General features: G+C 34.0%; 1 protein-coding gene across 3 annotated transcripts; it reads left to right on the forward strand.

The window, feature by feature from the left end:
- Positions 1 to 1,858: 1,858 nt before the first annotated feature.
- LOC107842996 (dol-P-Glc:Glc(2)Man(9)GlcNAc(2)-PP-Dol alpha-1,2-glucosyltransferase) lies at positions 1,859 to 10,114 on the forward strand. 3 transcript variants are annotated; one of them, XM_047396175.1, is made up of 8 exons: positions 1,859 to 2,621; positions 3,628 to 3,716; positions 6,272 to 6,605; positions 7,077 to 7,212; positions 8,486 to 8,623; positions 8,747 to 8,954; positions 9,326 to 9,468; positions 9,601 to 10,114. In XM_047396175.1, the coding sequence occupies exons 1-8, from the start codon at positions 2,532 to 2,534 to the stop codon at positions 9,858 to 9,860; spliced, it is 1,398 nt and encodes a 465-aa protein (XP_047252131.1). In that variant the 5' UTR covers positions 1,859 to 2,531; the 3' UTR covers positions 9,861 to 10,114. The 3 variants fall into 3 exon arrangements, with proteins under 3 accessions (XP_047252131.1, XP_016542602.1, XP_016542601.1); XM_016687115.2 differs by having other exon boundaries at positions 2,280 to 2,621; positions 7,077 to 7,347; XM_016687116.2 differs by lacking the exon at positions 3,628 to 3,716 and having other exon boundaries at positions 2,279 to 2,621; positions 6,313 to 6,605; positions 7,077 to 7,347.
- The last annotated feature ends 4,489 nt before the right edge of the window (positions 10,115 to 14,603 follow it).

The following is a 14,603-nucleotide window of genomic DNA, read 5'->3' on the forward strand; positions in this document are numbered from 1 at the left end:
AAATACACTAAAATTTGATAAATTAATTAATAAAATATTTTATCAAGCTCTCACTTTTAATAGTAGTAACAATGGTAAAATATAGAAACATCCTCTTTTAATTATTTATTAATTAAAAGTGATGTGTAAGAAAAATAATAGAATCCTCATCTTCTTGCTCCTATTTTTTGTCAAGCAACTCCAATCTTTCCAGATGTATTTCCCTGCTATACGAACATATTCAACAACTTCTATATTCTTAAGTTTTAATGTTAGATTTTGGATTCCATAATTATTGCTCTAAGTAAAACTCATACTAATATAATATAGAACAAATAAAAATTGTTCATGAAACTAATCAAAACTAAACAAATTGCAAAGGGCTTTCAGAGGCATCGTAATTGCTGTATAATTTAAAGAACAGTTTTCTCATGAACATCATAACAATAATATATTTAATGTAATTTCATAAAATATGATTCGAAAATAATAAACTTTACGCAATTTTATCCTTATCTTGAAGGTAGGAAGGTTGTTTATGATAGACCCGCATCCATCCAGTCAGGTTGAATCTATCAAAAGGAACTTTGAAAGAACATATCAAAAAATTGAACAAATAAACTGTACTGAAACATTAAAGTTGTATAATTCAAATTTGTACAAAAAGAGAGAAGTTTATTGGCATTCACGCTGTCAAAACAACAAACCATATTTAAAAATATTTTGAAAGCACACAAAAAAGGTTAAGACCTCTAAAATTGTACTGTTCTTGCACACAAAAGGATGTAATTACTTCCACCGTAGGGTTGGACTCCCAACATTGCCTAACAAAAAAAGGAGCAAAAAAATAGCTTTCGAGCTCAGGTAATAACGTGTTTTTTCATAGTTTCTTTGACTTTATCACAACATCATCAAATATGATGTCGATGGATGGATATATGACACCCTATGAGATAAGTATTGCAAGCAATCACTAATCTTGTAACGGGTATTAAGACAAGAGTTAATCACTAATCACTAACGGCGCACAAATCACTAATCACTAACAGTGCACAAAACTTAAAGTTTAAGTTTTGTGCATCGTCAATGCACAAAATATTCTACACTATCAGTTAACTTGACCTGCTATTGCAGGTTACCCAATTATTTACATAAAAATTAAAAAAAAAATTAGGTAATCTGCAATAGCAAATCAAATTTACTTGATAGTGTATAATATTTTGTACACTGACGGTGCACAAAACTTAAATTCTTAAGACAAAATCACGTAGGAGAAAAGATGTTGCAAGAACATAAAAACATATTTAGTGGATACATGAATATAGGGAAAAACTTTTGCCTCGAAGAAAACCGTGATTCTCCTATGTATAAACAAGCACTGAAAACAACATTCATAATTCGAGAAAAAATAAAACAACTTATTCAGTTATAATTCAAACGAGGCATAAAAAAATAACTTATTTGGTAGAATTCTATCATCTTAAAAAAACAATCATAAAGTACGAATTAATCACAAATACACTCAAAATTAACAAAAACTGATCATTATACTTGAATTCAATTCGATTTTAACTTTATTGAAAATGTGTGGTAACAAAATTTTATGAATTCTTGATCAGCAAGCAATAAAAACAAGAACATTAATATAAATTTAATAAAATAATATTTTGTATGTTTGTTAAATCTCTAAAACTTAAAAGTTCAACAGAACCACGTAAAATAATTAGGTTTAGAACTTTTGAAAATAATTGAAATTGATTTAAATTCTGAAAATAAGTAAAATAATTAAATAATTATTATTAAATAGAGTTTTAATTGATTTGAACTTCTAAACATAAGGAAAATAATTATATGACTACTCCTAATATAAACCTATTTTATATGGAAAAGGATTTCTTGCCAATCTTTTTTATTATATTTAATATATAGATAAAATGGAATTCTTTTCGGATATTTTGATACTGTTAATTTTTTTCCATATATTTAAGAATTCATATATATATATTTTAGGATTGATATGTTTTACATAATTTAAGATTCTTAATTTCTTTTTATATATTTACTGCATTAGAATTCTTTCCATATATTTTAAGAGTCTTAATTTAATAATATAATAATTTAGTAAAATAGTAAATAACGATTTTATTTATTGCGGAGTCTTTTGATAAATGGTAAAATGTTCAAATAACTTTTTCAAGGATATTCACACTTTCAATATATTATATTATATATGGATATAGATTTATATCTAGAAATAAAAAATAGGTATGAATTATTTTTAAAAAAAAAAATCAAAAAACCAAACCTATACCAGAGCTAGCCATCCCTTCTCCCAAAACACAAGAGACCACTTCGCTATTTTCTGTAAAACATCTTTTCCTAATTTCTAACCCAGGAAAGATGAAATGAACAAAGCGACGCCGTTGTTTGGAGCTGCTGTAGCATCTGGGTATCCCAATTTTGTGTATCAGCAAGAAAAAAAAAAAACCCATTTGCATAAACATCCAAACTTAGGATTAATCAAGAAAAAGGAATACAATACAAGAAACTAAATGGGTAAAATAGGTGTAGCAGTGATTGTAAGTTCATGGGTATTGGCTGTATCCATCCTCCTCAATCACATTGTCCCTCAACCTTACATGGTATGAATGTAATTTATTGTGAAAACCTTTTTTATTAAATCAAATTTTCTTGTTTAATTGAATGTCAATGATTCATTTGGTAATTGTCTATTGAACTGATTTGAAGTAGTTGCAACGTACGGAGGATATGACCTTTGATAGGAAAGTGTGGGGATGCGGATTAGGGTAGTGGGTAAGAGTGCTCTGTGTAGTTGTGCCTATCGTCATAGTGTTACACATGTGTCTTTTAGTTTCTTGTTTGTGGTCGTTTGGTCTTGTTGGTGATTAGGCATGACATGAAACAGTTGCAGTTTCAACTTATGGAGGACATGACCCTCGATAGGAAAGTGTGGAGGACGCTTATTAAGGTAATGGATAGGAGTGCTTTGTGTAGTTGTGCATGTAGTTATAGTGTTACGCATGTGTGTTGTAGTTTCTTATTTGTGGTCGTTTGGTCTTGTTTGTGATTAGGCATGACATGAAGCAGTTCTAGTTTATGGAGGACATGATCCTCGATAGGAAAGTGTGGAAGATGTGGATTAGGGTAGTGGGTAGGAGTGCGTCCTTACTAATAGGGAGAGGTGTTTTGTGTAGTTGTGCCTGTAGTCATAGTGTTATGCACGTGTCCCGTAGTTTTTTGTTTGTGGTGTTTTGGTGGTGTTGGTGATTTTGGATAGATAGTTTATAATATTAATCTATGGGTGTCTTGTTTGTTGTATCATTCTGGTATGTGTTTTTATGTTTTTTATTTGTTATATTGGTGTTTTGTCCAAAGCCGGGGGTATATTGGAAGCAACCTCTCTCTCTCTAATTCTGCTGAGGTAGTGGTATGGATTGCGTACACTTTACCCTTCCCACACCCCACGTTGTGGGATTACATTGGGTATGTTGTTGTTGTTGTATACATTTTTTGAGTTTAGAGTATAGGAAATAGTCTCAGAAAAAGGTTCATTACATGTCCACTTGTGGGACTACACTGAGTATGTATGTTGTTGGAGGTGTAATGTGGATATGGGTACTTTTGCAGGATGAGATATTCCACATACCTCAAGCACAACAGTACTGCAAAGGCAATTTGAGAAGTTGGGATCCCATGATCACCACCCCTCCTGGACTGTATGTATTATATTCTGTTTCCTATGATTACTTTCTTTGGTTTGGTTTGGTAGTCTTGTCGAAATTGTTCCTGCTTTGTACTGGTACTTCAGAGTTCATAGTGCATGAAAACAGGGACTCCAGTACATGTGGCATTAGTTTATGTAGTCAATTTTTCTGGAAGAGTTAGGAATATGTTGAATGGTTACAAGTGGATAGCTTTTCCACAATTCTTGATCATGTTGGGTGTTAAAATTATAATTCACCGCAACATCGACTAAAAAGCAAGACACTTGATCTGGTTAGGGTGGAAACCGGGCATGTTTTCTTGGAAATAGGAATTGTACATGCTATGCTCTTCTTGCCAAGCTAACACTGTCTTGACCATTTTGTGGATCTACAAATTATGGGTCTTTTCACTTATATTGATTGCAAAAACTCTATTCTTTTTTCTTTTCAAGTATAGATTCTCTTAGTTGAGGATCGAGTAGTTGGTAGTTGGTAGTTGGTGCCAGTCTTACAATCCTTCTCTACCAGTTATCATGAAAGTGGCTTAGAGGAAGACTCTATGCAAATAGCAAATATGAAGGAGAACCTATAGTGTACTACTGTTAGATAACCACAAAATATTGAATATTTAGGTGAACAAGTCCAATAGTAGTAAAATTGATATTGAGGATTAATTATAACCTACCCCAATTTTAGTAGTAGTTATAGTAGAATGGTAAAGCTTGGCTCGAAGAGATTTTCGCTCTTCATTGTTTGCATGTACTTCTAGTTACATAAAGTTGATATATTATGTCTCATTTGTAAGAAGACTATATCAGTCTAGTGCATGTAGATTCTATAATGAAATTCCACAAATTTTTTCCTTTTCTCTTATCCTCCTTAGCAACTAAGGTTAGGGACTTAAATGCGATGTGGTGCTTGGTAGGAGCCTCTCTAGTCTTCTTAGAGACTTGTATGTCTGTGTAAGGATAGGTATGAGATTTGTAGAGTCTCTAGCTTTAGAGAAATCCTTAGTTGCCTTAAAATTTGGATTATGTAGTATTGGAATGAAAATGGGCTTCACAAAGCAAATTGGATTTAGAGGATTCTTATTGCAGCTAATTCCAGGTTAAGGTGTAGTTGATAGATGGAGTAAACCAAAAGGAAATAAACTAATATTCTCTATTTCATTTACATGACACTCTTTCCTTCTAGATTATTTCAAAATGAAATTTTATATTATATTATATATTTTTTTAGTTTTAACTCCATATTCTACCCTTATTGAGATGACCTTATAGTCATAGAGATGGAATGACATGTAAGGACCACAAGTATCAAGGTTACTTTTGGTTTGGTGTGTGCCAAAAATTGGTCTTTCTTTCTTCTTCAGTATTGTGCCCAGTCAAGTTTCTCTACCTCCACAGGGTAGTGGTAAGGTCTGCGTACACTCTACCCTCCTCAGGCCTCACTTTCACCTGTAGGATTTCACTGGGTATGTTGTTGTGCCCAGTAAACTGTCAAATACCACTATGCAAAATGAAATGGAGGGAATGGTAGCAGTATATTTTACTCTTAATACCTATCTAGCATTACTAATTATTGTAATAGATGATGTAATCCCACATCTATACCTCAATCGTGTCGGATCAACATGGGTGAGGCATGGATTTGAAGGGTCTGAGCAACATAGATGGTGTATTATCCATGCTATTCAGGATTCATTTAAGATTTTTTTTTGGTAAGAAGAGAATGCATTAATAAAAGAGTTTTACAAAGAGATTCATTTAAGATTAACACTTAGGTTCCTAATATTATGTTTTCCACATTCACAATTTTCAGTCACTTCGGGTTTTCCATTATATAGGAGCATCAAGTGTTGGTTTTGAAATATAGGGAGCATTTTTGCAACTAAGTCATATGGTATAGGGACAGTAAGTTACTTTGTACAGTGTTCCCATTGTCTGAAAAGATAATGCTACTTTCCCTTTTGGTCAGTCTGTGAAATCTGAATGATAACTATTTTTCCTTATACAATTGTGTCTCTTTTCCAACTCAATACAGCTTATTTTTTTATTTAAGATTTTTTCTTGGTAAGGTTCACCTTTATTAAAGAAAAAATAATTATTTGGTAGTAAGGAACCTCTTTCTTATTCTGAACTCCATAAACAAAAAAATTTAACAAGGGACCTACACTGCAGTAAATATTACCGGATATGCTAGGTCTATAACATAATGAATGAGATGGTCTGATGGAGGGTCCGAGAGAATATCAGTAGATCTTTGGTGCAATGGGGTTCATTGTCAGTGAGTATATGCCTGTTCAATGCTATAAAAACATCCTCAACTAATAAACAGAATTCTCGCAGATTTGTCTCTTTTGTTTTTCAAAGACAAGAGGGATATAGATAACAGAGAAAGATACAGATAAAAGAATGGAACTAGTTGATATCGCATAATTATGCCATGGTCTTGATCCATGATGGATATGAAAAGAAATATTCTCTAAGATGATTCAGTTGGAAAAAATAACACTCTAAATTTAACTGATAAAGAAATTTGATGCAAATAATTTAAAACTTTTGCAGGTACATTGTTTCACTTGCCTATGTTGCTTCTTTGTTTCCAGGGCTATTCTCTATTAAAGTAGATGCTTCGTTTTCAGAAGCTTGTTCCTCTTCCATCCTACGCTCCACCAATGGTGTATTGGCTGTATTTTGCAGCATTCTGGTTTACAACATTCTTACCCACCTCAGGCCTTCTCTTAATGACAGAAAAGTAACTCTTCGGACGGTTGTCCTAGCGTTGTATCCCCTTCACTGGTTCTTCACTTTCCTTTACTATACAGATGTAGCGTCGCTAACTGCTGTACTTGCATCATATCTTATGAGTCTCAAGAAGAAACATTTCTTCAGTTCCCTGGTAAGAGTTTCAACTCAATCCTATTTAATTTTTTCTAGTTGATAATACGGGTAGCAAAGTTACAAATTGAGTTTAATTCAAACTTGTTATATCTCACTCCTTGTCATAAAATTGTTTTCTTCTTTACAACCTTGTGATTAATATCAATCGAAAGCTTTCAGAGATTGTTTTCCAGAGATAGATTCTGCACTTTACTTATTCATGCACCGCTTACGTATTCCAAGGATATATATATCATTTTGACATCTGATTGCTGATTACTGGCTTCCACATGTTAGCACTGTATTATATTGTTGCCTCCAGTTGAGCTGTATTAGAATAATAACAATATAAAATTTGTGTATGGGGTGGGGGGCTCTTCCCTTTTTTCTTTTTGCATGCTTTTGATAGTGCCATTTAATGATCAGATATTGAATTTGACCATGCTTTTTTTCTAACTGAAAAGTTAACAGTGTGTTCATATATCTGAAGGTTGGAGCTTTGGCTGTACTGATACGACAAACAAATATCATATGGATCTTTTTCATAGCATGCACGGGGGTTTTAGACTATATTCTAGATCAGCAGAAGGATAGTGCTAATTTGACTGATTCTAGTCAATCACAAGGTAAAGATGCTTTCCCAGTCTCCAGTCAAGGTGTTGGAACACGCTCTAACTTGAGAAAGCGCAGAATCCACAATCAGGCAGCTACATTCAGTTCTCATACCCACCAAACGATTGCTTCCACAGCGGTCTCCTTAGGTTCTGTCATCTTATTTTGTTTTGAGTTTTCTTTATCTGCATTTATGTTGTGTTGGGACACATGATAGCATCTATTGATTTTTGTTTCTATCCAGTGATTTCTTTTTGATAAGTAACTTGTGTTCAATGATCTAAAGTACAGTGAATCAAAAACTTACAATCAAACACTGTTTTGGTAAACATCAACTCATCAAGTTCAATTTGACAAGCTGTCAAGTGTTTCTTTATTAGATGAAATATCCAAAAGATTTACTTGAGAATCTGCATCAGGAAGATTTAATTCATCTGTTGTAAAAATATCTGGTAACCATGGAAGATATAAGGGAAGAAAACACTCCACTCGTTCTGGCATCCTACATCGAGATACTTTGGTTGTCCTTTTGTAAAAACTTTCTCTTTTACTGTTAAGACTCCTCAATTCGGAGTAGTGAAGTAGTTGGTGAAAGAAAAGGAACCCTTGAAATAATTATTGGATGTATAAGTAATTTCCCTAGTGACATAATTTCGACAAAACTTGATATTTTGGTTTGTTGATGATTAGCAGCTTCTGCTTGTGTTTCTAGTCTAAACACACTTAACCCTCAATAAGTCACATTTTAGGCTTTTGATCCTGACATTAATAAATTCTTACAAATATAATGTGTTTTTCATAGTATCTCAGGTTTAGTATCTAAATTTCCTTTGACTTGAGGGGATCTGTTAGGACAGATTAAAACAAAATTAGATAAATTGAAGGAACATTCCTTGCTGCTAACATTCTTACGAGAAGTGTATCATGTGGAAAACTTGTTTCACATGTTTGAAGCATCCATTAAATGTTAACCAGAGTGGCTAGCATGTTCACGATTTTATTTTTGAAACCAAAAAAATAAAAACTAAATAAAAATTGCATGTTCACGAATTCATTGACAAGTTCTTACCGTGTTTATGCTTGTTACGGAAATGTAAGTTTTTCTTGTCAGATGGCATAGTATAGATGAGTAAGCTATTTGGGGCTCATGCATAGTTATCCTTGATTCCTTTCTTGCATATTAGTATACTAGTAGTTGACAGTGAGATTAAGGTTCCTTGTGTATATGAACGTTTATAAGCACTGTTATTATGCTCTCTGTGTATAACAGATAATATTCCTTTTCAGATTTCTTTCATGAGGTGTGTGAGATTAGCTCAAGACTCTGGCAATTTAAGTGGGAGCTTATTGCATCATTTTGGCCTTACCTCATAATTATAGCCGCTTTCATCATCTTTGTTTTCTGGAACGGGAGTATAGTGCTTGGTACCAACTTTCTGTCTCTCTCTACCCACTTTTCACTTCTGTAGTTTTGTTTCTTTATGGTGTCTCTTCTCGTTGTTAACCATGCATGCACATGCATTCCTTGCCCACCCTTGTGCTTTCCAGGTGCAAAAGAGGCTCACACGGTTTCTCCGCATTTTGCACAATTGATGTATTTTAGCTTGGTTTCTGTGCTATTTATGACTCCTGTGCACTTCACAATTGGTCAGGCTGCAGCACTGGCTCAATCCTTCTGTAAGAAAAATAAGCTGGTCATTTTCTTTCAGTTGTGCACGGCGTTAACTGTTGGTTTCCTTTCAGTGCACTTTTTCAGGTTAGATGATTGACTTTGTAATTTCTAATTTAAGTTGCACTATCCTTATATCCTCCACCATCCCACCGCCCCATCCTCGTGTCCCATTCCCTCTCTTTCGAGCCATTCATCACTTTCTTGTCATCCAATCTAAATTATAACATCAGTGTTTGAAGGTATTTTTTTTCCTTCTTTTTTCTTTGTTGCATGAAAGTTCTAATGGAGTTCATTTCTTATAGATTCTGGCTGTATGCACATTACTTTCTTTTTAATGATTCGAATTTGTTATCTATTAATTTGTTCCTTGCGAGAACGAAAAGCAATAGTTTGGCACTCAAGTGACCAGGAAATAATAGTATGCATTTATGTGAGATGATATATTGATATTGCAGCATTGCTCACCCTTATCTCGTTGCTGACAATCGACACTATACCTTTTATCTCTGGAGAAAAGTAATCAAATCTCATTGGTCAATGAAGTACCTCTTGGTTCCACTCTATGTTTATTCATGGATGTCCATCTTCAAAATCTTAGGTCAGTAAAATACTCAGTCCTATTCCAATTTTTGCATATACATCCCTAGCTCCTACTCGGAATCAAAGAAAGAAGATTTTATTCGTACGTGCTGTTTCTTCTAAACATAATGTTTTTTCCCTCTATTTGCAGCTAAAAGTCGGAGGAAGACATGGGTACTGGCATATTTCTTGGCCACCGCTGCAACACTGATACCAGCTCCGCTTATAGAGTTCCGATACTATACGATCCCATTCTTCTTCTTGATCCTCCATGCTCATGTTGATGATGACAGAAGTTGGCTTCTGATGGGAATCCTGTATGTTGCCACTAATACCTTCATTATGTATATGTTCTTGTTCCGGCCATTTTCTTGGGCACATGGGGCTGGTGTACAGAGATTCATATGGTAGCAAGATATTCTGAGAGAATTCAAGACATGTTGATATGCTGCACCTGTGTTCTGGCTGTACCTGCAGATCCCAATTGGTCACTTTGTTCAACTTTTGAAATGCAGTTTTGAATAATTTTTTGCAAGTTTTAGGGGGGAATTGGTATACCATATTATTTAGAATGATGCTCTAATTTGGATAGATTTTGACATTGCTCGATATTTGTTTGCATGGCTAATTTCAATGAGAATTTCGTGTTTTTTGTTTCTCCTCAAGAGACGGTATGTAGAGTATTTTTGTATCGATTTTACTGTTAATTTTTCTGTTTCGGTTTTCTTCATTCGAATTTTGTGTGAAATTCAGTTTGACATTTGGATTCCGATGAGAATTTTGTGTTTTCATTTCTTATATGGCGAATTCTGTACTGATTTTGTATCACTTGTACTGTTAATTCTCCGTTCTGTTTTATTCGTTAGAATTTTGGGCAAAATTCAGCTTAACATTTCTTCATTGTGAAGTACAATGAGAATTTCATTTCTCCTCAAGACGATACATATACTGTACTGTTTTGTATCGATTTTACCGACGGCCAACTCTTCAATGCATTATCTGAGTTCAAAAGCCTTGCTTCTGTTCACGTTTGTCGCGATTCTTCTACTGGATGTTCTCTCTGTTATGGCTACATTAACTTGCTTTTTCCTCTCGACGGTACACATACTTTACTTTTTTGTATCGATTTTTTTGTTTCGTTTTTTTTTTCTGTTGGAATTTAGTGTGTAGTTTAGTTTGATATTTGCTTGCATGTCGAATTCCAATCAGAATTTTGTGTTTTAGTTTCTCCTCAAGACGGTATACCATATATATACTCTACACTTTTTGTATCAATTTATTGTCGATTTTTTTTTTCCGTTTTGCTTTTGTTCGTTTAAATTTTGTCTTTTGAGACAAAACTCCGAAAATGATGTCTTGATAATGAGCCCTCCCCTGTCTGGCTGGACAAATTGGGGAAGGGTCAATCTCATCCCGAATCATTGAGAATAGATCACTATAACAATCACATTGTCTGAGAGGTAGAGGAAGATGCTATAGTGCTGGTTGGCGAGTTCTTTGTTTGTTACTGGCCTGGCCTGGGCTCTATAATGGTCTTGCCATGGTTCCAGAAACCCTGAGAATTAACAAAGCTAATATGCTATTTGTAGCCCATTTTTGCTTCAAAGCTTACGGAATGCTCTTGGAAATGGACAACTCAGAGTTTTTATCGCTGTTTTAAGTCACCAGAATCTCTGGCAGCTATGGTGCAAAAAGCAGTTGAGGCTCTCAAGCTCGCCATGATTGGAGCTTCTTCCAGTCAAGATTCACGTCTTCCAAATTCTCTCCCTGCTGAAGTTGCAGTCAAACTAGCAACGCTTACGCAATAACTGTCTTCAATAGGAAATAGAACTAGCAAGTGTTAGTATGGTGGCTACTTGTATCATGTTGTGGCCATTACTTCTCCGGGCATTCAATTCTAATACGACAAGATAGAAACAAGATCGTTGGAGTTAACGATACTGCTTTATATCCTCCGTTGAACAGGATACTCTATGTTTGATAGACTACTCAGTAGTCAGTCCTCATCAATGTTATCAAGATCTGACTTTAATCTCTGAACTTAGATGGGTTTGACAAAATGTTTTAGGCTCTCATTTTTTATCATGCTATAGACGTATTCCATTTCATCTTGGCTTTGTCAGATGATACTTGAGAGAAGATTGATTCTACGAAGACAAAACTCTTCTCTACATACTTATGAATTAGTCAACACTTAAATTGGAACTCTATAGCCATGATGAGTCAAGTTAAAATCCCACACTTCAAGAACGTCTAAATTGATCAGGCCATGTATGAATAAGGTTGAAGTCTACCAATGTGTTAGGAAAGATGAAAAAACGGAGTCCGCCTCTTTCTCCAGAACTTAGACTCTATCCAATAAAGTTCCCCGCGTGTGGAGTTTTGGTAATAAATGCACTATAGATGCTATTTTTGTGTGTGTGTGTGTTTCTGTTATTTTGGTAGGGATTTTTCGGAGGCACCATATCCTGATTCCTGTGAAGACATACAAAGGGCTCGATATGACATTCTGAAGCATTGGAGAAAGTCGCAACAATATCAACACAACGTGTTGCCTAACGTTTCCAGTGATCAAACACATCTTAAGGAAGTCTATATCATCCCACATTCGAGAAACAGGCTATGATGATCCTCGGATCACTAGGAGGGAAGAATCAAGAGAACAACAGGATTCAGAATTGTGCTCATAAGATTCATCAATAAAAAGTATTTTTTTATATTTATTCTGATTGTAGTTAATTTTCTTGCATTATGAAATCTATTTGCAACAAATTTTGATAAATAATTAAAATATGAAGAACAATAATATTTTTATTGATAAATATTGCGGGTACAATTTTGTTTGTTCCATTGATTCTTCTCTTTAGAATTTCTCCATAATTCGAGAACCGTTTATTTTATTTGGGATTCTTTCGTACCCCTATAAATATTTCATACAATTAGTTTTTACATAACTTTTGATCTAGAGAGAGATAGAAGCCGTTGTGGAGGCTGGAGAAAATTGATTTCATCTTAGCTTCTCCTTATTTATTTGTTTATTTTTATGTCTTTCTTTGGATGATTTATTGTAATTGCTCTATGTTTATATGGAGTTAAACTTTTCGTTCTAGGATTATGGTAGCTAATTAAATGATTGTTTAGTGTTTCTTGATTTTATTTATTTGATTATCATTATAGTGGTTCTTATATTCTTGTGCTTACTATTTTGATACTTAGCTACCATTAAATTAAATTTATATTCTAATTGTGAACTCGAAAGAAGAATCAATGAGATAGAACAAAAAAAATAGAGAATAAGATCTTTACTTAAAATAAAGAATAGATTTGTGGTTAGGATAGGAATATACCTAAATCGCCTTAATTACTTATTTACAAAATAGGAAGATATATAAATACATTCGGATTGGGTTATCACATCCCCACGTGAAATTTACCAAGGCATTCACAAGATGGTTGGTGATACCCATCTTGCCAGGTTTTACATGTGTGACATTGAGATAATCGAATTGAGCACGATAAACTATGGAGTTAGGGAGCCAGAGGAAACATAATCTAGTATTTGTCTCAGATTGATTACAATCGAAAGCAATCAAGACCTGTTACTTTTTACTGTTCACTACAAATCCCCCCCTCCCTCCCCATTTACTTTCCTACTTTAGCAAGTTTGAGAGACAAATTCGACCTATTTCCTGTGGGTTTGACCCCAACCTAGTTGGGTTACTATAATTTGACAGTGACTGCATTGTATCTTTTTGTGGGGTATAATTTGGGCAACATCAAATTTTGGCGCCATTGCCGGGGAATACAATTACAGATTAGATTGGTTGATTGGAGTTGTTGGGTTTTGTTTTTTTGTTTTTCTTAGGGCATATGCTGGTGTATACCTAGTATTCGGAGTCAAGGCAATCCCTTGATCCCACTTTATCCAGAGATAGAGAGAATCCTACAACAAAATCGTAAGATGTTAGACCACGGATGTGAAACTTGTCATGAGCTGCCTCAAGGTGATCCACATGACTTGCCTCCTCCATAAAGGAAGGTTTTATGGATCTTCATGAAGTATTTACTTATCAAGAAGGGAAAGTTTTGATCTATTTATGAATTTTCAAGAGTTTATAGGATTTCAAGATGTCTTTTCATAAGAATATGATATCTTTTAAATAGACGTAATTTAGGTTTTAAGAAGAGTGACCTCCAAGTGGGGTTTATGATAGAGTAACCTCCAAGCTATGATTTAGGGTAGAATTGGATCCAAGAAATCCTAATAGGATTAGGTTCATATTGTAGAGTTTTGTAAATTTTTGATGTCTACAAATGTCCTCTACTTTAAGACTTGTTGGAGTGTAGACTTGATGAAACTCAAAGACGAGGTTTAAAGTAATTTTCATTTTTGGGTTTTGTGACTCCAAATTTACATATTTGATTTGTGAGAGAAGAGATAAAAGGCAAATTTAATCTCACTGGGCGTGTCAATTTGCTTATAATAATTTTAAATTCATGAAAAATAAACAATCGTAAACGAAATCTGAAAAAATAAAAATATTTTATTGATAAACAATATGGGTACAATTCTGTTCCTCCCCAAATGCTTCTTTCTCAATGATTCGGGGGTTGTTGCTAGTGTATTTCTCGAATATAGAACAATTTGAATTTGATCTCATTTGATCACTATGAAATGAGTGCTTTCTGTATCTTCTTAAAGTATTTGATGATCAAGAAGAGTTGATGTCTTTATATATATCTCAAGGATATGTGGAATTTCGAGATGCCTTTCAAGGAAATATGTTATCTTTTAAATAGGCGAATTTAGGGTTTAGGTAGAGTAACTCTAAGCTAGGGTTTAGGGTAGAGTAGCCTCCTATAAACTCTAATAGGATTGGGCTCATCTTGTAGAGTCCCACATATTTTTTATGTCTATAGTCTCATTCACTTCAGGGAACATCCTAGAACTAGTAGGTCGATTTTCATAATTTCTTCGTAACTCATTATTTTGTTCAGCCACAAGAATATAAGAAATTAGTTTAGAATTTTTTCTGAATCTATCTCTTGATATCACTGCTTGATAGAGAATATCTAAGGCAAAAGCACCTAAATAAGAATTTAATGTCTTTCTGGTCAATAATAAAGGCAATCAACCCTATCATTGTAAAATAA

The sequence above is a fragment of the Capsicum annuum genome, chromosome 9 (genome assembly GCF_002878395.1).
Source record: "Capsicum annuum cultivar UCD-10X-F1 chromosome 9, UCD10Xv1.1, whole genome shotgun sequence".
NCBI lineage: Eukaryota > Viridiplantae > Streptophyta > Magnoliopsida > Solanales > Solanaceae > Capsicum > Capsicum annuum.